At 36.5% G+C, this 25,552-nt stretch overlaps 4 protein-coding genes across 4 annotated transcripts in view; 2 read left to right on the forward strand and 2 right to left on the reverse strand.

Annotated features, from left to right (window-relative positions):
- Nucleotides 1-25,552, reverse strand: part of ccdc102a (coiled-coil domain containing 102A) — a 159,959-nt gene that overhangs the window by 116,649 nt on the left and 17,758 nt on the right. The gene's annotated exons all lie outside the window — the stretch shown is intronic.
- On the forward strand, nucleotides 2,370-10,031 carry LOC306994559 (receptor-interacting serine/threonine-protein kinase 2). Its single transcript, XM_079605134.1, has 11 exons — nucleotides 2,370-2,698; nucleotides 3,034-3,193; nucleotides 3,591-3,740; nucleotides 3,837-3,973; nucleotides 4,066-4,115; nucleotides 4,218-4,358; nucleotides 4,439-4,524; nucleotides 5,887-5,955; nucleotides 6,551-6,698; nucleotides 6,791-6,964; nucleotides 8,305-10,031. The coding sequence occupies exons 1-11, from the start codon at nucleotides 2,559-2,561 to the stop codon at nucleotides 8,607-8,609; spliced, it is 1,560 nt and encodes a 519-aa protein (XP_079461260.1). The 5' UTR covers nucleotides 2,370-2,558; the 3' UTR covers nucleotides 8,610-10,031.
- Nucleotides 10,442-21,420, forward strand: slc7a6 (solute carrier family 7 member 6). Its single transcript, XM_079605021.1, has 10 exons — nucleotides 10,442-10,662; nucleotides 13,406-13,952; nucleotides 14,454-14,579; nucleotides 15,430-15,574; nucleotides 15,687-15,810; nucleotides 15,883-15,986; nucleotides 18,544-18,640; nucleotides 18,849-18,998; nucleotides 19,732-19,915; nucleotides 20,298-21,420. The coding sequence occupies exons 2-10, from the start codon at nucleotides 13,466-13,468 to the stop codon at nucleotides 20,363-20,365; spliced, it is 1,485 nt and encodes a 494-aa protein (XP_079461147.1). The 5' UTR covers nucleotides 10,442-10,662; nucleotides 13,406-13,465; the 3' UTR covers nucleotides 20,366-21,420.
- slc7a6os (solute carrier family 7 member 6 opposite strand) lies at nucleotides 21,410-24,800 on the reverse strand. The gene is made up of 5 exons (XM_079605023.1): nucleotides 24,435-24,800; nucleotides 23,603-23,917; nucleotides 22,445-22,651; nucleotides 22,102-22,234; nucleotides 21,410-21,921 (listed from the first exon to the last, which is right to left on the reverse strand). The coding sequence occupies exons 1-5, from the start codon at nucleotides 24,627-24,629 to the stop codon at nucleotides 21,788-21,790; spliced, it is 984 nt and encodes a 327-aa protein (XP_079461149.1). The 5' UTR covers nucleotides 24,630-24,800; the 3' UTR covers nucleotides 21,410-21,787.

A 25,552-nucleotide genomic window follows, 5' to 3' on the forward strand; every position in this document is an offset into this window, starting at 1 on the left:
GAAGGATCCACTACCACATTTTACAACAATCTGAATTAATTTTGTTTGCCATGGTATGTTGCATTTACAAAGAATTTGCCTTGCTCCAAAAACAAGTATATAATATGGTAAGACATTACATAGAATGCACAATCTATATTTAAACAATACACAATATGTGCATAGCAATGACTATGAAAAACAATAAAGTCTACCCTTATGTGTTACTATTATTGAAGTAATAAGGGTTTAATTATGATGTCACATTAGGATTGTATTAAACTTAATGAGTATTAAAGACTCACTAACACTGTCTTTGAGCCAGCATACATTTATTGCATTGGAAATGTTCTTATACTCTATGTCTTTATGCTGTATTTTTGAATAACTTTTTAAAAATTCTTTGATGAACTGCTTTAATGTTCTATTGTCTTTAGTAGACAGGGAATGTAAGCCAGTGTTGCATTCTGAAGTTCAAAATGATGTTACACAATGTGCATTGCGTTAAAGTTCCCCTTTCATTTGCACTGGATCACTGACATGAATTTACAAGAAAGAAGACAAAAAAGTATAGGCTACAATTACTAGATGCATAATGTGTCACTTAATATGCAAATTATTTATGATATATACAATTAAAGCAGTAAAGACTTGAGAGTAAATGTGACCCTTGACCACAAAAGTCACATGAGTCACTTTTCTGAAATTGAGATTTATACATCATCTGAAAGCTGAATAAATAAGCTTTGATGGATGGTTTGATATATGATAATATTTGGCCGAGATACAACTATTTGAAAATCTGGAATCTAAGGGTGCAAAAAAATCTAAACACTGAGAAAGTTGTCCATTTATGTTTGCGATTGTGCTGCATTCACTCACAAAAATAAATGTTTTATATTTACGGTAGGAAATGTAGGCTAAAAAATATCCTCATGGAACATGATTTTTACTTAATATCCTAATGATTTTTGGCATAGGCCTAAAAGAAAAATCGATTTTGACCCATACAAGGTATTGTTGGCTATTGCCACAAATATACACGTGCTTCTTGTGACTGGTTTTGTGATCCTGGGTCACAAATAGGCTAGAAGAATTCCATCAAATAACATGGGAATGTAGACATTAATTGCATTTCTAGTGAATTTCTAGTTTTTTTTTTTTAAACATTCCAGTATTGTTCAGGTAATGATAGCCTACTTGTTTGGATAAAAAGATAATGTATTGAGTTTTATTGGATAGGTTACTTCAGTAGTACAGTTCAACAGTGTGCAGTGTCTTTTTGCCTCTGTTATCTAATCTATTGTGGCTTAAATTCCAAGTACAGAGACTAATAACTAAACCCGTTTACAGTTTTTTTATGTAATGTAAAAGAACGGTTAAATAAAACAACAAAATAGCTAGGCTATTGTAGATTTAAATTGAGAATAGTTTTGCTTCTTCTTCTGAGATAACAGAGAGCATGAAAGTGATAAACCAATAAATGACTCACAAGATTCCACTTTCTTTTGTTGGTTCGGTCACTTTGGACATCCCCTTCTTTGTAAGATGGAAATATCACTTCCCATTCAGTCACGCTGAACAGAGATCAGCAAATGGAGTAAGACTTGGGCCTAATATAAACTTTAGCTTTACACAAAAAAAACCCTGAGTGTGTGGCAGAAAACCTTTTTTTGCAATTTCGGCAGACATCTGAGAAAAAGAGGAAATTGGTGATGGAGTCACACTGAGCTCAATTCTAGATAGCAGTTACAGCTATGTTAGCCATGTGAAACCACCATGAACAATACTAAAATGTCAATAAATGTTGATAATTAGCATAGCATAACTGTAGGCTAGTATTTCCACTCCCTGTTACTGTCTTCCACTTATTATTTTGTATAGGTTTTATAATGCTATTCATGTGGTCACATGTCAAGGGAAAAAATAAGCGATAGCCTATTTATGAGACTCGTCTGATGTCAGACATGTGTTAACAACTTAGTTTATTAAAACTAAGTTTGTTAACGAGTTTATTAAAATGGTAAAAAAAAAAAAAAGGTTGATTTAAGTAGCCTAGTAAAAAAAAACTATTTTACAATACTCAACAAGACCCTTGGAATTTTTTTTTTTCACGATTAGGCTAATCTTATTTTTTAACGTAGCCTAAAACGGGGCGCGGCTATTTTAAACTTGAATTACTAAACCTAAATAGTTTCTTCTATTAAATAGTAGGCTATACACTTCTTATACAGAAAAGAAAAAGAAAAGAAAAGAAAAGAAAGGAAAAGAAAAGAAAAGAAAAGAAAAGAAAAGAAAAGAAAAGAAAAGAAAAGAAAAGCGGTCCTGAAGTTGTTTTTCACGATTACGTGACTTTGCAGTTAAAAACTGCAGGGGATTTCTTTGAACTCAGCCAATAAGACACGACATAAACAAGCGACGTCATGAGCACGCAATCTGGGCCAGGCTCTCGATTCCTTTCATTTTCTACAGATAGATCTTTTCTATCCATGACAACAAATGACAGCAAATGAATCTAGTCGAGCAGTCTCAGTCTCCTCAGGATTCCAGCAGAGTTGAAAGTGACTGAGTCCAGAGGAATGGCTCAGGTCAGTCTGCAGATGATTGATGAGAAGGACTTGCGAGACGTAGTTTTGGTCAGAACGAGTGTAGGTGCGTGTTTGCGTGGACATTTCGGAAGGACAGGACGCAAAGTGGCTGTCAAGTTAATCAAGGATAGGTAAAGAGTATTTTCAGTCATCAATTTTTCTACGTTTATTTGTTGTACTTCGCATAGCACGGCCTATTCTCTCTCTATATATAAATATTTATTAAAATATATTATTTAAGTCGTAGTAAATTAAGACTAATAGGCTACAGCATAATCATTAATAATAATAATTAATGTTAATATGAATACATATTAAAACAAAATGCTATTAAATAATGCTATGCTTTGTGGAGCAGCTTAGGGTATTTCCAAGATATGGAAAACAAAACTTAAATGCTTTGTGTGTGTGTGTGTGTGTGTGTGTGTGTGTGTGTGTGTGTGTGTGTGTGTGTGTGTGGTATCAGTAAATGGATTGACAGGTTAAAGAAAGTAGGAATGTTGAGCCAGGTGTGCGCTGAGCAAGTACTGGTCCCGTTGGGTGTGTACACGAGTTCAGCTCACTCTCTAGTGGGGTTGCTGTGGGACTGGATGGCTGAAGGATCTCTAGATTCCACACTGCATGATGTAAGCACTTACTTAAACAATGCACTTCTTTTAAAAGATATTTTTAGTCACAGACAGATGTGTATAAAAATACCTGATGGGTCTGTTATCTAAAGCAGGAAGTGTGAATATTTGTTTTTGAATTGTGGAGGTGTGTTCATGTTCCTGACAGTGAGATATTGGAAATCCCCTGGGCAAGGAAACGTCTAGTAATGTAAATGTAGCCTACTAAAAATAGTGCCCTAAAACAGAAGTTTTATAGAGCCATAACATTCCAATACAATACAATAGCATTTTAGTAGCTGTTGCATCATCGTCAGTGATATTGATATAATTCTTATTGTTATGAAATGTCTCTCTGTGCATTCTACCAGTCTTATTTCACTCTAAGTGATCATTTATTTTTTGCTTTCTTAAGACAAATCTGTACCCAGAGCTTTCGATGGCTCTTTGTCTTCGGATCCTGTCGGATGTTGCTGAAGGTTTAGCTCATATCCATGCCATTCCACTGCCTCATGGTGCCCTGAAAGCTACTAATGTTCTTCTCGACCAACAGTACCATGCCAAAGTATTACCAAAGTCCAAAGTTCCCTAAAATATATATTTTTTTGTGTGCATATGCTTTACCATTTTTCTTACTTTTATAATATGTGTGTCTTTGTAGTTGTGTGACTGGGGTCAAGAGATAGACGTGCACTTGACCACTTCTAATGGCCATGGGCCATGTGTCAGAGATCTGGCCTATATGTCACCTGAAGTCTTACAAGGTGCTGCTCCTTCTGTGGAAGCGGATATATACAGGTGAGGTGCATTGTTTCTAAATTCTAGAGTGTTTCAGCTGTATATTAGAGTTGAATCATTGTGTTCATTTAAGCATTGTAATGATTCAACAGTTTTGGGGTTCTGCTGTGGGAAACACTGAATAGAAAGCGTCCATGTGAAGGTATGTTGTCATCTCTTCAATGCATCTTGTCTTATTCTGGGAGAAGGATTTTTCAGTCATTCATTGACCTGAAACTTTTCCTTTAAATTTGTTTTCATACAGGTATTGATCAGCTTCAGACCAAATTAGAGCTTGGTTTTGGGGTTGACCTTCTGCCCCTAAAGACCCCTCAAAACCATGCTCTCACCCAGCTCATCGTTAGATGCTTGAAGAGTGAACCTCACAAACGCCCATCGGCTGAGGGTTAGTTACAGCTTTCTTTTATGGAGCTTAGAGGTGATATTTAAAATCAGCTTATCACTTATTATTTTCTGCTCATACAGAGTGTGCAGTGGTTCTAAGGACAGCTTTGGCAGCATTTGATCCTCAGACTTTCACTGAAGATGCTCTTCATCTGAAAAAATGCAAGGTACTTGTTTAATAATTAATGAGCTTAATAATAGTTCTAAATACTTTTATATAGCGGGGCCTAAAAGTCCACATTACAAACAGAGATTTGTTTTCATTGTAGTCTGGAAATAAGTTTAAAGTCGGCATGAGACTGAGATCTGCTTTTCTTCCCTATTGTGACGTTTAACCAAGTAAAACAGCTTTTCAAACAAGAAAAAATTGTAGAGCAGGGCTTGATTTTGTCCATCACAAATTTATTTGATGTTTGCCGTTTGCTAATAGGGATTACTAGAATGGAAGTTATTTTTTTAGACTAAAGATTATGAAGAGACTTGAATTAAAAATAATAATGATGTGCATGGATAAATCGGTTATGATAAACACTGCAATATTCTATAACAAATATAAATTATCCATTTCAATTCCATGGTGACTTAAAGGAAATATTTAAAACAAATAAAGCACATTAAGATTTCCTGGTCACTAATCCAATAAGCAAATTGTATAAACATTATACTCTTTCCAAATGATCAGATGTTCTTGATTCCATTGAAGCACAATATGCTCTTTCATTCTCAAATGCTATGCTGGAGATCATCAGGTTTTACAAAGAATTGTGGCGTTCATTCAGCTCGAGTGCTGCTGTGATTAAAGCAATGCGAGTACAAACACAGGGTGTCCGCGGGGTCTTAAAAAGTATTAAAAGTTGATAAATCCATTTTGGGAAAATTAAGGCCCTTAAAAGGTATTAAAAAGTCTTAATCCCGATTTTATGAGGTATTACATTTTGTTCAAGCTTTGTCCAAAGAGTTTGACTCCAAAAAGTATGCATGAATATATTTATTTTCCTCCCCATTACTAATAAAAAACAATGGCGTAGTCGGTCAGTGAGATCAGATCGCAGCATACAGGTGATGTCACGTATTTTGCGAAACGCGCGATTAGGTGTTAAATAAAAAAACTAAAACTATTAGGTGATGTCATCGTCCTCTACATGGCACAACCTACAACTGTTTATTAAGTTAAAGGTTTGTTGCTGATTAGAACTTGAAGTGGCGATGAGGTCTTAAAATATTTTGATAAGGTCTTCAAAAAGTCTTAAAAACGTATTGAAATTAACTTCAGGATTTCTGCATATACCCTCTGAATACTAAAACATAAAAAAAAATTTGAATCAACTTTTCACCCAATTGTTATGCAGAAGTATTCAGTGATAAGCATTTTCACTAGTAGTCTGAGATTTGTGAACCCAACTTTGTGTTGAATATTATATTGTTTAAATTCAAATTTATTTGAATACAGGTGTGAAGAATTTGACCGATTGTGTATTTATTAGGTGGTAATGATTATTTGTGGCCTGTGTATCTGCCTGTTTCACCAGGAGAGGAGGCTACTGAGCTGTAAAATGCGTTCGTCCTGGAAGTTGCCTATTGAACTACATAACCTAGAGGTAAGACAACTGCTGCAGGTTTTACTTGGTTTGGTGTAGAACTATTCTCTCTTGTTTAAATTAGAATGTGGGATTGTTGAGCAGGTACTCAATGCTTAATTTTGTATTGTGTGTGTCCATTATAAATGATGTGCAAATATAACAATTCTAACACTACATTTTAGAAAAACAGAGGTCCAAAAACTTGCTTGGGGTGTTCGAGGGCCCCTGGGAATTTTTTTCAATTTATCTAGATTTGTGCATTTTAAGATGTCTGAAGGGCAAAGATTGGACAACAATTGCTTTAAAACCATGTTAGTCTTTTTTAATTTTCTACTGTGTTAGTGGAAAAAGAAAACACATGGCATGAAAAGGTTCATGTAAAATAGCATTTGAGTTTGAAATTACAAAATTTTAATACATTTGAAAAAATCTCTGTCATTTTGACATTGACTGTTACACTGCTGATCAGCATAAATGAGGAAGTTGGTTATCTTTGTGTTGTAGAATATTTGTGCCGCACTAAAGTACAGTTATTGTTCGGCAGTTTTGTTATACATGACTTTTGTTATACACCTCTGGGATCTCAATGGTTGGTGTCTTTTACCACCAACAGGACAATAGTTGCAGAGATCCCTCAAAAAAATGGACCTCCAAAGTGATTCCACAGGATGAAACTCTGCCAGTGTCTTCATTGAAGGAAAAAGGAAAGTCCTCTCCGCCATTGGCAACAAGAGATTTTCCTCAGATTGGATGCTTTAGGGGTTAGTGACCACTCATTTAATAGTATTTTGGATGCATTTTCTCACTTTATTAGTGTACTAAAGTTTTTTTTCCCCTGCTCATGTCTTCATAGATACTGGGAAAAGTTCAGTCCAGTCCAGTAACTCCTGCAGTAATCATGGTCTCATTCAGATTAATGGGTGTTGTGGAATTTCCCAAAGACAGAGTCCCACATCTTTAAGGTCCTCGTGTGTTTCCTCCTCAACGCTGTTTCAGAGCACCCCACAACACAACGCTGGCAACCAGGGTAAGCAATTAGTTCTGTCTCCAAAATGTCCTAACAGTCATTTTGTTTGAATCTCTCTAATTCCCTCCATTCCTGTCCTGCACATTTCCAACATATGAGTTTGGACCACAAACATAAACATGCCATTGTTGCATACTTTAATCCATCTGGAAAAAGCTCTGCTCTCTGTCAGTCTCAATTGCCTGATGTATTTCAGCTAAATAAATCTGGAGGAGCTTTGTGTACATATTGTGTACATACTGTTGGCATAACTACCTGGACAGAGCAAATGTATCAGTTCTTGTTTGTGTTGTGCCTTTACATGTGCGCAGTAAGCAGTTCTGTGGGACTGTGCTCGCTCGCTCGCTCGCTTCCTGAATGACCGCCCCACTAATGCCTTATCTGTGTCCAGTGTGTTTCCTCTCCAGAGGGTTTTTGTTTTTCTCAGAATTACTCTTGTTTTGTTCATTTAAATGTAAGTAGTATAGAAGGTTTTGTCGCAGAGAAGTAACTGGTTAAGAGTAAAGGCAATTTTTTTTAAATACACTACCGCTCAAAAGTTACTAAACTAACTGTTTCCTATTTCAATATATTTAAAAATGGAATTTATTCCTGTGATGGCAAAGCTGAATTTTCAGCATCATCACTCCAGTCTCCAGTGTCACATGGTCCTTCAGAAATCATTCTAATAAACTGATTTGATGAAACATTTCTTATTATTATCACTGCTGAAAACAGTTGTGCTACTTAATATTTTTGTGGAACCTGTAATATTTTTTGTGTATTTGATGAATTTAAAATATTTTTCTAACATTATAAATCTCTTTAATGTCACTTTTTGATCAATTTAATGCATCCTTGCTTAATAGAATTATTCATTTTAATATATTTAGTGTATCTTTTATTTGGGTAGAGGAGAACCGGTCCCCCGACTGAACCCGATGGAGTTTTGTTTTTTTGCCACTGCCGCCTTTGGCTTTCTCATTTGGGGACACGTAATATTCAGCAATATTATTGATTTGACTGCTCTGACGCTATTGGATGAGAACTGAACTGAGCTGGATGATGACATCATTGTTTTCTCCAGAGCTGCTTTATAGATTAAATTAACTGATTTCATCTGAATAATGAGTCTTTTTTGATTTGATTACAGCAGAATTGAACTCTGTTTGCATCATTGAATCGTTATTTTCCTGTTCACTGTAAAGCTGCTTTGAAACAATCTGTATTGTATTAAGCACTATATAAATAAAAGTGACTTGATTTGTCTGCGAAGTAGGTTCATTTGCAGTATTCTTGCAGAATTTAAAAGGTTCATGAAAACACTATTCACTATACTCTAATGCTTCCTCTTCCTCTAGGTAAATGTGAACTGTCTGTGGGAAGGAGCTGTTGCCGGCTTCTGCAAGAGAGACGAGAGGCCATTGTTCGCTGCATGACTGAAGGACGACTCAACAACCTACTTGACGTGTTACGTGCTAGACATGCTGTGACCCGTGAGACGTATGAGATCATCACTGCGGCCTTGACCTTGACCGCACGCACACGCTGTTTGCTTGATATCTGTGCCTGTCTGGGTGAAAATGTTGCTATCTTGGTGGCCACAACTTTAGGTTTAGTATCCACTGAAAATACTCAAACCGCCCAGAGGTGGCAGTCTGGTTAAATTTGATCAAAAATGCCTTTACATTAGTGTTGTAATGCAGTAACTGCACACGAAACAATTGATATTAGATTTTGTTTTCCAGTATAATGTGTCATGAATATGTTGAGATTGTTCCTATTAAGTCTGTAAGAGATGAAGAGAGGTCAGATCCTCTGGAAGGGAATGCTGCCATGCAGTTTTATTCTTTTTAATCAAAAAATATCATCAAATTAACACCCCATGTAAAGGGTATTGATGATCTCATTGTTTCCCAGTTCACAAACTGAAGGGATTATTCAAATGACTTTGAATATTATCATGTTCTGATGAATGGGCAATTACAGATTTGATTAGATTTCTTTGAAGAGAAAAAAATCAACAGTGCAAAAACAGATTATTTTCAAAGGAACTTGTGTGAAAAGTAAGGCTATTTCCCTCAATCACTCTTAACAGCTTAATAACTTTCACACTCAGTTCCTGTTAATATTGAAACCGTTGTTTCAGACTAATATTTCATATTCTTTTGATAGACTCGTCAAATATTGTACGTTTCTTTCTATAACGACATTTATCTTGAGGTTTTGTACTACACATTTCCAAGGTTGTGTGTTTTTGATGTTAAACTTAAACTTGTGCATGTTGCACAACGGACGCAGTAGTTTCTGATTGTAGTGTATCTTGCAACAAGACATTATTTTTAAAAGCATTTAATAGTATTGGTTGGTGCTGCTCTATGTATGTAGCACGGAATGTATAAAGCAAGAATATGAATTAAGTATTCATGTATGGAAAAACAGATATGGTATAAGAAATGTAATTAAATATTCACACTGTTTTGTGATCTGTTGTGTCTTTACCACAGTTTAATATGTGTTCCTTCAGTATTTCACATGAACTCATATGTTAGATCCACTTCTTGGAGAACAGTTATTACTTGGTGTTACTCATGTCAATACCATGCCACATACCTCGTCACAGACTATCTAATTGCATGGATGGTTTTTACGCTGAAGAACATGAATGGACCTTGCTATAGGGGCCTTTACAAACATGCAATTTGACGTGAAATGACTTTGACAAGAAATTTCAAGCTGCTTCAACAGATGACATACTACTTTTTTTCTGTGTTTTTTTATTATTAAAATTATTATGAACAATGAATGCTACATGATCATAAAATAAACTACATGGAGCTGTTGTATTGCTAAGTACGACATACATTTTTTACACCGCAGGGCAATTTAAAATGAAGTAGAGAAGGTAAAATGTGGTTAAAAGTAATGGTAACCATTCACAGGACCTAAAATACTCATTCCCTTATACAAATATGCTATATATTATAACTTATAAATACTGCCATTCAAAAGTTTAGGGTGGGCTGATTTTCTGTTGTTGTTGTTGCAATAAATTAATACTTTTAGTATAAATTGATCAAAAGTGACAAATAAATTATGCCCCATTGAACTTTTTATTCATCAAAGAATCCTGAAAAAAAAAATTATGCACAACTGTTTCAACATCGATAATAATAATAAATGTTAGGCTACTGCAGCACCAAATCAGTATATTAGAAATTGATTTCAGCATATCAGGATGAATTCTTGATAAATTTTGACAATCAGTGACACAGAACAGACCTATTTATAATGTTTGATTTAGATTATAAAAGTAATTTGTAATCTATAATAAGAATAAAAAATCATTAGGTTTGTGTATAGCTACTCTTTTAGATCCTTTCCTCTGGCGCAAAACCTTATTTCTCACTTTAAAGCAAATCGCCGGACATTAAATGTATCAGGTGTGAAAGCGTTAATCAGAAATTACTTAAACACATACTCAAGAAAAGATTACTTGTAAATGGTTCGCTTTTGGCTGCAGGACAGCACCTGGGCTTGCTTACAAGCTGGGGTTGATCTGTCTGATTCGCAAACCCACCCACGTGACATAAATTTTACCGGTATCACGTGACTTTTTTGGCAGCTTGCCCATGGTGTATCTGCTGTAGTTAAAGATGCTGCTGTGTCTGCTAATGTCACCAGTTAGACAAAGACGATAAAGAACAGGACACGACAAGGTAAGAACATATGTGTGTGTTTAACTTTACGCTCAAAGAATAAGAAGGACTGAGCAGGTTAACGTTATTTTAAATCGGCAAAAAATAACAATCCCGTTTTAATTCCATTTGACTCGTTTCTCCTAAACGGCCGAATTGAATATTTTTAAATGTTTAATGCAAAGCGGTGAGGGGATTATCTGCGTTCAAATGACGCAGTGGTCGTTTCTCATATTCTGCTGCCCTCTACTTTAGAAAAACAGGATGCAGCGTCTCATCGATTACTATGCTTTAACAGAACGTTACCTTTATTTAAGCCATTAACTATGATGACATTTACTTTCTGAACAAGTGATTTAACAGTTAACAAGTGCTGTATTTCGTTAATTAGCCCACCACTCCAAAATCTGACACAAAGCACAGTCAGACTGCATTACAACGTTTAAAATGCTTGGTTGTTTTGTTGAACAGCTGATTTGCTTGAGGGGGGATAGGCTAAACTCAACGCTAAAGTATCGTAATGCAATTTAAGAAACTTGTTTATTTCTTTCTTTATTGTGTGTGTTAGCTGATGACATATAATATATTATTTTGTATAAAGCCCTATCTTTCTTTACTTTAACGCGACAGTGAAGTGCGTATTTTAACAAAGAGGGTTGCCATTGCCAAATACTAACTTGTTTTGATCGAGGGGTGCCAAGTTGTTGCTGTTTTTAAGTGATTTCTAAAACCATATTTTGTTTATGTGCTGCCAAAATTAGCAATTTCTTGAGAATATTGTGTAAATGAAAATGTATTATGACAATTACTGGTTTCTGACAAAAACCTGACTGAAATAATGCTAAAACCAGCTGGTTCTCTGGTCTTTGCTGGTTTAAGCTGGACTGCCAGCCTGGTCAAGCTGGTGTTCAGCTGGTTTTATCTGTTCTCCCATCTTGACCATCTAAGACCAGCCTGGTCAGCTGAAAAAAAGTGTCCAAAACCATCCTAAGCTGGTTGGCTTTTTTTAGCTGTTTTTTTTCAGCAGGGTAGGTCTACTTAAAAAAAATGCTTAAAATGAATAACAAATGTGTACCTTATTTGCAATATTTAATTAGACATAAATGACAATGAGGCTGTGAGGGATAGACATACAGTACAGTCTGTTTTCTGAGCGTTTAACTGATAGCCTACAACATGGAAAATACGTCTTTCCGAAAGATAGATCTACAACACATATTCAAACACACACTTACAGTATTTATACTTCCATTTAAATATTTACATGCGAGGTTTAAACGTATTATCTTGGGCTTATCAGTCTGTATCAAACAGATAAGCGCACATTAAAAAGAAAACATCAAGAGCATCAATCAAAAGAAAGACAGGTTTCCACAACAAGGCCGCTTGGCTCATTCAAAGTCAAATCTTAAATGATGTCATTGAGTTTCCAAGACAACCACAGTGGACTGCCCTTTACCACTGTAAACTGATGTGTCATGAGTGCAGATGTTTTTGTGAATTTTCCAGTTCTGGGAAACGAGCCTCAGGGAAGGAAAACTCTCTGGGGAGAGTTTGGGAAAATTGAATCTGTGCTTGTTTATCAATTGAATGCCACCATTACATAATAATTAAAAATGATATGCCCTCAGTTTGAAAGATAAGCAAGGGTGGACTGTTGGTTTTCGAACACACTTAGTGTAATGACTGTTTTACAAGGATAAATGTTGATGTACGTGGTTCAAGCCAAATAATCAGAGGAATGTGCTATCAGCTCTGCACAGTAGGAGAGGTGACGGCAGTGGACCTCATGTGCTTAATCATTTATAGAGGGTCAACAAATCGTCAGGACTAAACGTGTGATTTCCCTCATTTAGAAACCCATATAGACCCTGATTACTCTTGCACGTTAACATATCGTGTACATGTCATGCTAATTTTTCAGCTTCTGATTGGGAGATAGGTTGTGAAATGTTTGAAGGAAGAAATACTTTCTTGTTTACCTAATTGTAGTGATGCAATCTTCACACTAGCTTTTTGTCAATTAGCTACAGTACATTTTGCACGTATGTAATATACTTATCACAATGACCTATACTGACTTCACACCATCACTACACATTAGAGGCCGGATGTGACTTTTCAATTATGTGTGGGTTATTGCTTTGATACCCAATGTCTTTTTTTAATCTTTTTTTTTTTTTTTTAAATCTCCACCATGTCTTCAAAAGTTGTATGACTGTCTTTCTTCAGTGGAACACAAAATAATATATTTTGGAGAACTGTTTTCATCCATACATTGAGAGTTAGTAGGGTCCAAAACAACACTGAAGCACATTGCAATGTTATTTTAGTATTATTTTAGTTTAGTTTATTTATAGTATTAAAATTGGACTTTTATTTTTAGATTTTCAGTTTAATTTTAGTTGAAGTTGGTGATTTTTGTCATGTGCTTTTGTCATTTTTTTTTATTTTATTTTTTTATATTGTTTAATTTGATTAGCCTTGCATCTTAATAATATTTGGCTTTATTTTATTTTTTGTATTTACTTCAACTTGTTTCAGTTAATTGTCAGGCAACATTTCCAATTTTAAGTCATTAATATTTATATTTTAAGTTATTTCTCCTTTATTTCAAGTACAGATTTTTTTATTTTTTTTTAAATATCTTCTTTTGTCTTTCACAGAAGAAAGTCAAGCAGGTTTGGAATGACATTTGGGTGAGCAAATGATGACACTGTTCCTTATATAAAATTTTTCTGGTTTGTCTTCTCTGTCAAATTAGATAAGGCCGACGAGGGCCGCTTCTATCTCCGCGCACCAACACGTACGGCTGTGGAACAGGATGGAGAACGACACTGAATCCAAAAAACTGAACGGCCAGACTGCGGGTCCTGCAACCCTTTCACAACCCAAAGAGAGCATGCAGCTCAAAAAGGAAATCTCTCTCCTGAATGGCATCAGCCTCATCGTAGGGAACATGATTGGCTCAGGCATATTTGTGTCGCCAAAGGGCGTTCTCATCTACAGCGCCTCCTACGGACTGTCTCTAGTTATCTGGGCCATCGGTGGCATCTTTTCTGTGGTAGGTGCTCTCTGTTATGCCGAGTTGGGCACAACCATCACCAAATCTGGCGCCAGCTACGCCTACATCCTGGAGTCTTTTGGAGGCTTCATAGCATTCATACGTCTGTGGACATCGCTTCTCATCATCGAACCCACGAGTCAGGCTGTTATCGCCATCACCTTTGCCAACTACTTGGTTCAGCCGCTCTTCCCCACCTGCGAGCCGCCGTATTCTGCTTCTCGACTTATTGCTGCAGCCTGTATCTGTGAGTAGGGTGTACATACCATACTGTTGCTCTGCACCCTTGTTTTCCACATTCTTTAACTTGAATGTCTTTCTCACGCTACGGTTCTCTGTTTTCTCACCCTGAGATCTGATAAGCTGCTGAGACCCGTTAAGGTCTAACTTTAAAAATGTCATGGGGCAGTTAATGAATAACTTGTTTTTGAGTTCATGAAGCCCGTTCTTCTGGTTCTGTGGTGCCTCTCCTCTTATACCCGTTTCACTTGGATACCTTCAGCAGCCTCATTAGACATGCCTTTCTAAATGAAAGAAACATTACTGTTGCCATGAATACCACCAAACTTGTTTTACTTCCCACTTATCCATTCAAGTTGTAATAACAGTTGAATTGCTGTCCTATCAGTTGGCTTTAGGGAGTAACCATTTGTTGTCATTCATTGTGCATTCAATTTACTTTTCATAGTAATAATGTCAACATATATTTATTCTTGTGCTAACACGCTTACTATTCATGATGTTTCAGGCCTGCTGACCTTTATTAATTCTGCTTATGTCAAGTGGGGTACCAGGGTGCAGGATGTCTTCACGTACGCCAAAGTGCTGGCCCTCATTGTCATTATTATCACTGGGATAGTGAAAATGTGCCAAGGTAAAAAAATATTACCGCACACAATCAGAAATCTTATAAAGATGTTTTTGTAAATGTTTTACTTGTTCATGTCTGAGCCAGATGTTGCTATCTTGTGAGATTTTAATCGGCTTAAAGGTGAACAGCAAAAAAACAAAAACGCATGTCCAAACCTGTATGGCTTACTGAATGTGTCTCTGAAAATGTATAAGATACTGAAAATGTCTCTCTTTTTTTTTCTTCCACCCATACAATGGAAATCAGTGGTAATCAAAACTGTTTGGTTACCAGCATTCTTCAAAATACTGTATTTTGTTTTCTGTAGAAGAAAGGCACACAGGTTTGAACAGTAGAGAGTAAATGATGACATGATTAATTTTTTTAGTTTATTTAACAGAGACCGTGTACTAATAAGCATTACTGTAAATGCGGCAGAGTTCGTCTAAGCAATCCAATCTTGCTCATGGTGGGCTACTGTCCTGCAAAGTTAACTCCAACCCTAATTAAACACACCTGAACCAGCTAATTAAGGTCTTACTAGGCATACTAGAAACTTCCAGGCAGGTGTGTTGAGGAAAGTTGGAGCTCAACTCTGCAGGACAGGACTCCAGGACTGAGTTTGGACTTTCATCTGAAATCCCTGGACAGAATGTTGAAGTCACGCTAAAAACAAATACAAAATGTAAAGTCAAAATTACAAAAAATATTAAAATGATGTTATAAACATCCAAAAGCATACAAGTATGCACAGTACTGTATATTTGATATATAAATACAAATAACACTAAACCGCAATACAAAGTGTTCTAATACATGTTAATCTTGAAGATCCGATAAACTTTTCAGTACTTTTGTAATGTTTCCCACACAGGTTCCACAATGAACTTTGAGGATTCTTTTCAAGGCTCGTCTCGTGACCCAGGAGATATCGCTCTGGCATTGTACTCGGCTCTTTTCTCGTACTCCGGCTGGGACACCCTTAACTTTGTCACAGAAGAGATTAAGAACCCTGAACGGTACTTCCTAGAGACAGACTTGACCCTTAGTTCCTGTTTCTGTTGTGAATGTACAGCATGTAAAACTAGGTATTGATAAGATAGCTAACACTTCTGTGCATGCGTGTCTCAGGAACCTTCCCCTCTCCATTGCAATCTCCATGCCGATCGTTACGATCATCTACATCCTCACAAACGTGGCCTACTACGCTGTGCTCGACATGAGTGCCATCCTTGCCAGTGATGCTGTTGCTGTGGTGAGTTCATAGACCTCTGTGTTGTCATAATGTTTGTATTTTCTGTAATCTAACTGCTAATATGTCCCACAGACGTTTGCAGACCGCACCCTGGGAGTGATGAGTTGGACCATCCCCATTGCGGTGGCTTTATCCTGTTACGGAGGTCTTAATGCTTCCATCATTGCTGCATCTAGGTCAGTCTAAAGCTTGATTTCAGAGATGGTCTTATTATTGGGAGATACAAGGGTCCACGGCTCAACCATTGGAAAAAGCTTAAAGGGGACATAACACACAGTTTCTGCCATTCTCATGTTAATCTTGATTACCTATAGAGTAGTATTGCATCCTTCATATCTCCAACGAGTCTTTAGTTTTATCAGATTTTAAAAGACAGATATGCTGTACCGATTCTTTCTGAAAACAGTCTGGAGGCGTGCCGTGGGCGGAGCTAAAGAGTCACGCACAATACATCATCGCATTATACCTGGATAACTTTAAATTCACTATACATTCGTGTTGTTAACATCATATGCAGTTATGCACCGATTGCAAACAAAACACAGACATTTGATGTTACCTGCCGCCTGAAATTCCGACTCATAACTGGGATATTTTAGCGTTGGAACCGCTTCATCTTTCAGTTTCAAACAATCTGCAAATCCAGCGTCTAACTGGGCCTTGTTTATAAAACATTAGTCACCAAAATGCAACAAAAAAAACACACATGCACACCTCCGTTGCTGCCTCGGATAAAACTAACTGCATCTAATGTTCCTATAACACTGGGTTCTTTGGGAAGCTGTACATGGTTATCTTTTCCTCAACCACAAACACACTGATTTCGGAAAAACAGAACGACAGCGCTGCCGACAGTTTCCGTAACCCGAACGAAGCACGTTGATGGGCTTTGCTCTCGCTCTCGCTCTGGTTGATGTGTGCACGCGCTCTTCCAGGAGAAGTTCCCATTGAAGGAATTCCGCCCTTTATGACGTCATACAGTATGACGTCATAAAGGGCGGAATTGGCCATACACGAAAAAAAAACTTTCCGAAACTTGTACAAATCCTGAAGGAGTGTTTTTGGCACAGAAATACTCCGTCATACGTCCAACTCATTTATTGAAACTTTGGCTATGTTTAGCATGTGAATCCAACTCTTTAACAGTGTAAATAAGTCAGAATGCATGAAATCGCATTAGACCGCCCCTTTAACGGCTAACTTGGATCGCGTGTGCCTTGGTAACCAATCACATGAATTTCGTTCAGAGTTGTCAATTTCGTTCAGTCAATCAATTTGCGGATACCATAGAAATTAATGAGAAATGCAGTTAAATGAATCATACCTATCGCCCAATTGTCTGTGACTTCTCTTATAAAACAGCTTTTTTTTTTTCGGTGTAAACTCTACAAATAGATCAATCTTAAAATAATGTTTGAGAGCAAACATGTTGAAGATTAACCCATGGGCTGTCGATTCATTAAATAATTTATTTCCTCACAAAAGTGGTTTATTCAGCGTAGTGAAGCATCTCCTCCATTGAAATCCATAAATAAATAAAAACGGCCTTTTGTCTCCTTCTCTGTCTACCACAGCGTTTGCAGGTGTTATGCTTTTTTTTCAGCTGAGGTTGCAGGCTTGCTTTCAAGTGGCTTTGTTGATTTCTACTCACCAACATGAAGAATTTAACTTAAAGGGCTAGTTCACCCAAAAATGAAAATTCTGTCATCATTTGTTGTATTTTTCCATTCTATGGAAGTTAATGGGTTCCATCAACTTTTTGGTTACCCATATTCTTCAAAATATCTTATTTTGTGTTCAGCAGAAGAAAGAAACTCATACATATTTGGAACAACTTGTGGGTGAGTAAATGATGACAGAATTTTTATTTTTGGGTAACTGTCCCTTTAAGTCTATTCTATTTTTATAGTCTAAAGAGGGAGCTGTGTTGGTATTATCTGTTTTGAAAATGCTCCTGTACAATTGCAGTGGCTTTATAGTTTTATTATTCCACTTGAACCTCTGTTTTGTTCTTCAAGTTTATTCTTAATGGCTGGTGTTAACCTCCAGGAGGAGGAACCGAGCTTAGTTCAGCTCCTGTGGTTTTTATAGGAAGCTACTCAATTGCTCACACCATCTGGAGCAGCTCTCTGGTAATGACTGTGTGGGGGGGCCTGCCACTATTCCATGTGTAAGATAATGACATCTGAGGAGTGTTGAGTAATTTTGGGAGTGTTGAGAAAATATATGCAGTGCTGATGGGAATTCAGATGTTTGGGAACCCAGTTTCATGTATGATATATTAGCATGAAATCTTCAAGTAAAATAGATTTTGCTTTTAAGTCATTAAAGTGCACGCATATTAGTATGAAGAGAATTTTCATGAAAAATGCAAACAGTTTCTTTTTTTGTGCAATTATGCATTTGGTTTGCTTTCTCAGCACTTTGATTAGGTGCAGGGCTATTTCAATATAAGATGGGATTGTAGTTTTTATATTTTTCTGTTTTCATTTTCATTTTAATGCTTTTGTGGTGTTTTATGTAATTTTTTTAGGATTTAAAAAAAAGTCTATATAGTTTTTTTTTTTACATCAATTTTAGACATCAAATTTAAAACGAGAAATGTTGCTTTAAAAAAGTTTTGTGTTTATATTTAATTTTATTTAAGTTCACATTTATTTTAAGTTAACTTAATAACCCTTCTTGGGTGCATTTGAGATACATTTGAATAGAGCAAGTCTCTTGCTGCTGCAGGTTGTTCTTCGTGGGAGCTCGAGAAGGTCATCTTCCAGATGCTTTGTCCATGATTCATGCGCAGAGATTCACACCAGTTCCTGCACTGCTATTTAACGCAAGTACATTTCAGTTACACTTTTAACGCCTAATGCATCTTAACATTTTATTTTAAGTATTTAAATTAATATATTTTATTTATAAGTTTTTAATCTTTAGTTCTTCAAATATAAGTGTTATTGTAGCATCTCACAGTCTGGGATGTTTGAGGTTTTCTGTCTCCATCTAGTGGATCAAGTAACTAAGGTTGTGCTTTCTGTCTGCAGTGTGCTATGGCTCTGATCTACCTTGCAGTGGAGGATGTTTTCCAGCTGATCAACTATTACAGCTTCAGTTACTGGTTTTTCGTTGGCCTGTCTATCGCCGGGCAGATCTACCTTCGCTGGAAGGAGCCAGACAGGCCCCGACCACTGAAGGTGAGGCAGTAGAGACTGTACAGACGGGGGGGAAAATGTTAGCACCTTCATAACTTAACAATAACATGAAGAAGTGTGTGATCTGTCATTGTGCACATACAACTGTTACAACTATAGCCTACTATTATATGCACTATATTCAAAAGCTTGGGGTTAGGAAGATTGGTTTTAAATACTTTTATTTAACATTAATACTTTAAATCTGCAAGGGCACATTAAATTGGTCAAAAGTGACAGTAAAGGTGGTGTAATGTAACAAATAAATGCGGTTCTTTTGACCTAACTTTAGAATTAAAAAAATCCCCAAAATATATCATAGCTTCCACAAAATGTTTTCAACATTGATAATTACAAATGTTACCGCAGAACCAAATCAGCCTATTAGAATGATTTCTGAAGGATCATGTGACTGAAGACTGGAGTAATTCAGCTTTGCCATCAGAAATAAATTACATGTTAAAATATATTCAAATAGAAAACGGCTATTTTAAATTCTTTTTTTATTTTATTATAAATGCAGTCTTGGTGAGCAATAAGAGACTTAAAAATGTGAAATCTTTAAAAATGGCCCCAAACTCTGCAATGTAAGTGTAGTGCAGGTTAGTTAGGACTGGTTCAGAAACTTAAACTGAATAACTGTTGTTAAAAAAGGGAAGATAGAAATCAGGTGCAATTTGAAATTGGACATTGAATGTGTTTTCCTCTCTTCTCTTCCATGTTTGTGTGCGATCAGTTGAGTCTGGTGTATCCCATCATCTTCTGCATGTGTGTTGTGTTCCTAGTGGCTGTGCCACTTTATTCTGACACACTCAACTCACTCATTGGAATTGCTATTGCCCTCTCTGGAGTTCCTGTTTACTTCTTGGGTATCTATCTTCCTGAGTCTAAGCGCCCACCCATCATCACTAAATTACTGAGTAAGTACCACAGACTTGAGCACTAAAACTTTCAATTGTTTACAAATTCAGAGCCAAAATGACAGTGATTGTATATAAAGTTGGCATGAAACTGAAGTTGTAATAGTCTTTTCTTCCCTATTGTGACGTATATTCGAGTGAAACGGCTTCTGTGATATTTCTATGATCTCATATGAGTGACAGGTTGTCCCGCCCTCATGCCAAAAACACAATCAGAAAAAAAGATGTTGTTGTAAGAGGGATAAAAGTTACTTTGATTAAATAATACAAGGGCACATACAAATATTATGTGCACAAATAAATAATGTATAATAAATATACAAATATCATTGATTTGTTCATTTTGATTTCATGGGAACTTTAACATGTCTCTCTTACACAGATGCCATCACCCGTTTCACCCAGTTCACGTGCTTTTGTGTGCTCACCGAGATGGACACCGTTGATTAGAACACTTGCACTCCTCTGACCCACAAACCCACTGGTTCAGGAAGAGGAAACCAATATCTGGAGATAAGGGGAAAAGATCTTCCACACTTTAAGACACAGATGCACTCCTAATGTCACTGCGTTTGGATTTTTATGTTAAGGTGTCGGTTAGGTGCACTGCAGTATTGGGAATACGTCCTTATGAACCATATGGCATAAAAATGAAGGCCATTTTTAAGGTTCATAATGGTACCAGTGTGCTCATGATGCAAACACTATCTGTATTCCTGAATTATATTATTTATGTTTATGTAACATTTTCCACCCTGTTTATCTAACATGCTTTTATTTTAGAATCTAGTCTTTACAATTTGTCAATTAATTTATACACCTTTTTTAAGAAAGATTTTATTTTTATCTTCCTCTTCGTGATTTACTTTTCATATTTTTGTGTGTTTTCGGAGTTGGCCCGAGGTCAGTCCTGTATAATTGCCCACATGCCTTAACTGGTTTTTAGGGGGAAGGTTATTGTACCCAGTTGAACGTTCAAATCTGCTGCTATGCTGCTGTACATGTAATGGAAGCATCACATTCACTTGTGGAAGAGGCTAGGTAAGAATAAAGATGAAGAGTACATCAGATGTGCTGGAAACATTTGTCAACTCAATCTAGGAATGTGTTTTTTTTTAAGTACATCTGTTCCAAGTTTGGATATTTCTGTATTCAAATTTTCACTTCAAATGGTATTCCAGATTTAAACTAAAAAAAAATCGTTTCATTTTCTCCATTTACAATACTAAGTGTCATGGGTAAAATGTTCATCTGCCAAACAAGCAATACTTTTTTTTTTTTATTATTGGTGGAAATCCCAGTAAACTCAGGATGCAAGTCCAAAGTAATTTAAACAGGTTATTCTGACAAGGTTTGTCGTGTAGTGTGACACACTGAAACTACACTTTTAAACTGTTATTGGCTTTCATGTACAAGTGTTTCTATTAATTTATTTTAAAGAGTATCAATAACTTTTCTACCAGACATGAACTGTTGAATAAATTAAATAATTCAAGAGATTTTCAGCTTAATTCTGAAGTCTTTATTTTTTTTTATACACATCTACATATTTACAGGTATGTTGTTTTTCACCCCTTTGGATATGGGGAACTTACAAACACTACACACATAACTGACAACACAAAGCACCCCACACTTACACAAACTCAAATAATCACCATTTTCTCCCCATACTATCTTCACATCAAACAATCGCAAAATATTGCAAATAGTAAATCACTCATCTCACTAACACGCAAGTCAAAGCAACCCACACAAGTACACGCACATGGGCTACCACATACATTCACTTTTGACAAAAGAACATACAGCTTCACTCAACACACGTCAGTAAAAATGGCCTCTCATGCTTGTTACAACACACAGAGGCTCTCAGTCAGAATCGTTATACTCTCGCTCCTCCTCATCAACATCCTTATCTTTGTCATTCTCCAACTCCTGCATCATGTCCTGCCGGTAGCATTCCCAGGTCCTCCTGCTATACGAGTGCTCTTCACTCCAGAAACCTGGACCGAAAAATACGTTCAATATATTATGATATGCCATTTGATAAAGCAGTTGAGGCTAATTTTTTTACTTTAATTTTTACTTTAGTTAATGCTCTTTTTAAATGTCATAATATCTAGGGATAGATTAGCTTTTAAAGATTCAGAAATGAAGCAAATATAATAGCTTGGGTGTATGACCTCCATATCGCTCCTCTGCATCACTGTCACCCTCACTGCTCTCATCTGGGTAGTCATTTCTCCAGTTGGTTTCAGCGTTCTCATCATCTTCATCTTCATACACCTCTTCCTCCCAGACCACTACATCAGGGACCTGTGTATTCAAAGAGAAAAAGACAAGTTTAAGCAAAGATAAAAGAGATCAACTAACCAGGCTTAGTTTTAAATCAAACGTAATAAATTAAAGCTGTATAGTAATATTTGTAAAAAAATTAAAGAATGGATATAAAAAATATATATATCCAAAATATGAATAAAAACTCGAATAGTATATAGATAATACTAAAGTAACACTGCAACGAACCAGCTCTCCCTCTTGTGCGTACGGTCTGACAGACAGAATGTCTTGGATCCAGCCTGGTGTGGCAGTCTCTTGGTAGTACAAGTCGTACACGTAATCATCCTCTTTCTCTCGATGTTCAATACCAAGTCCATCGCCTGACACACTCAGCTTCTCACGAATCATCTTCACAGAGTTACACAGGATTGTCTCCGGGTCAGACACAACAGTCTGAGGAAAAAGAACATTTCAACTTTTAGTCATTTTAATTAGGGGATTAAAAAGTCATATGCTTCTGCTTAATTACCTTTGTAGACCAGTGTAAATTGTGAATCCATATTTCTTCACAAACTAAATTGATAAAACTTCTGTTTTTTTTAAATTAACGAGTTAAAATAAATGGATGGTAAAAGAAAATGTAGCCAAAACGTGTTTTCTATGAGGTTTTAAACGTATTTAAAGGATCAGTTCACCCAAAAATGAACATTCTGTCAACATTGACCCTCATGTTGTTCCAAATCTGTAAAACCTTCGTTCAACACAAAGATATTTGATAAAATCAGAGCGATTTCTGTCTCCTCATAGACAGCTACGCAACTGACATTTTGACACTTCAAAAAGTTCATAGAGAAATTAATTTCCAATCTGTTCATCATATAAAGTGACCATGTCTCTTCAGAAAATTTGGACTAAACCACTAGATTCATATGGATTAGTTTTACGATCCCTTTATAAACGTTTTGAAGCATCAAAATGGTAGTTGCATAGCTGTCAATGGAGAGTACAGAACTGGCTCAGATTTGATTAAAAATATCTTAATTTGCGTTCTGAAGATGAACGAAAGCCTTACGCGTTTGGACTGACACGAGGGCGAGTCATTTATGACAGAATTTTCTTTTTTGGGTGAACTAACACTTTAAGGTGGATATTGCATGAAGTTGGCTGAGAAAATGCAAAGACTAAGGGTGGATTCTAGTTATAAGGTTGTTGTTATTATTAATATTATAAGATAAGTAAATGCTGAAAATAGCAATATCATAAACAAGTAGGTGTGTTCAAACTTCAAATATGAATAAAAAGAAAATATTAATAAGAATGAGGAGTTCCTAAAATACATTTGTTTGTGACTTTGTATATTTTTTCGATTGACAGAAACTGATGAATAAAATCTTCTGGCTTTACCTTGTCAGGCACCTTGACATCACCATCCTCATGCACAATATCAAACACTTGCACTTCTCCCAAAGCCGAGTTGTCACGGTTCTCTGTTTGGCTGTCATCGTTCTCCTCTCCTCCTCTTGCAGGTGTAGGCTCTGTTGGCAGTCCGGCCCTGTGGCTGGACAGGATCCGGTACCGTTCCTCTCGCCTGGTGCTCCATTTGACACTGCGCAGATCACCAATGATCCTCTGAGAGCTTCCTTGTGATGGCCGCAAGGCATGATGGGCCAGACGTGGACGTGCCAGAGCTTCACGGACATGTGGCTGTACCGGAGCATCCTATAAAAATAATTTATATATATATATTAACAATAGGCAAAAATATTGAAACAGACAAGAATTGTGATTATATAGATTTAATCACAGCATCCATTTGACAATTGTTCGGAAAGTAAGTTAATTTCAGACTTATGTATCAATCCATCCATTTATCCATCAATGAATCGATCAATCAAGCAATCTATGGTCTACAATGGGTAGCCTAACGTTAGCCTAACATCAAGCATAAACACGTGTAAATTTCACTATTTCATACACTGTTGCCTAATTTTTACAAGCACATTTTTCATATTGTTAAGGAATTATACTGTACAAGGAGACGGTTAAGAACATCTGCACAAACCTCAAATGTAACAAACAAGGTAAAAACAAAGATTTTTGACAAGCGCATTGACTTGTGCGCTGGCAAGTCATGACGTCTTTACGTCATCAATGATCACCAAAAACAATACAATCTCACAGAGAGCACTAGATTTCGTTTCTCCTGACGGCACAGCAGCTGCCGTATGGTCATTACCTGTGACACCACGGTGGCTACTAGTTTGAACACGGAGTTCTCTATCTTAGGCTCCTGGGGTTCTGGTTCACTTTCATCGCTGGGTTGAGCCACCGTGGCCTCCGGACGGATCCGCTTACAGGCCAGCAGCAGCGCGTCCGCTGGATCAGTACCTCTCTTCCTCTTCACCCGCAGAATGGTTGTGCTCGGGTCCATTTCGGCAAAGACACGTCTGTTGTGTCACCACGGAGAGATTTCAGATGGCAGACAAACAAATACACGAGCCAGCCAGTGACAACAACAACCTGCGCTGTAGCCTGCCTTTCTTCCTTTTCACTCGTTTTTTCTCGTTTGGCGGTTTTATTGACCATCGAATTGAGGCACAGTAGCGCCACGCTGCGGCGTGGAGTTTCTTAAATCTAAAGCGTATCGGATTCGGTATATGTCATATTGTTGCAATTAACCGCCTGCAGAGGTCGCGGTTTAATTGGGTTTAATTAAAGGTTGACTTGAAATCCTTGGATCGGCTACTGTTTTTAACAACTTAACATAATATTATCCACGGGTATTTTATCAATCAAGGGCTTTTCTGACCTTTAGGAACAGCTTTAATGAAAAACCAATATGCTTTAAAAGTATATGTCTATATTATTATAACATGATTATAATATATTTATAATGTTTTCATAACAAAGTCTCTCCTACTGGCAGAGTAAAACGTCATTAATTTTAAGATTTTTTACATCATGTAATTACCATCACACTCAATATCAAAAATCCACACCAACACATATTATAGCCTATAAAATTCACTTGGCTGACCAAGGCCATGGTCAAATCTTTATTACAGGAGAGGCTACTGTAATTTTTGTATCGTTTGATGAAACATTGAAGAAGCAGTCATCCATATGAAATTATGTTATTTTAAAGGTGGACCACACAAATGTTAACACTATAAATAACTATATTAGAATAGGCCTATAATATGCTAGCCTAATCTTGAGTTTATAAAAAAATATTCTACACCACTTTTTCTTTGTCCTATTTTATTCTGTGAAATTAAAATCGATTCAATCCACATGGGCTCTTGGAGATCAATAAAAGAAACACTTCTGTGTGAATGCGCTTACACCCCATCC

This window comes from Phoxinus phoxinus (genome assembly GCF_949152265.1).
Source record: "Phoxinus phoxinus genome assembly, chromosome: 2".
NCBI lineage: Eukaryota > Metazoa > Chordata > Actinopteri > Cypriniformes > Leuciscidae > Phoxinus > Phoxinus phoxinus.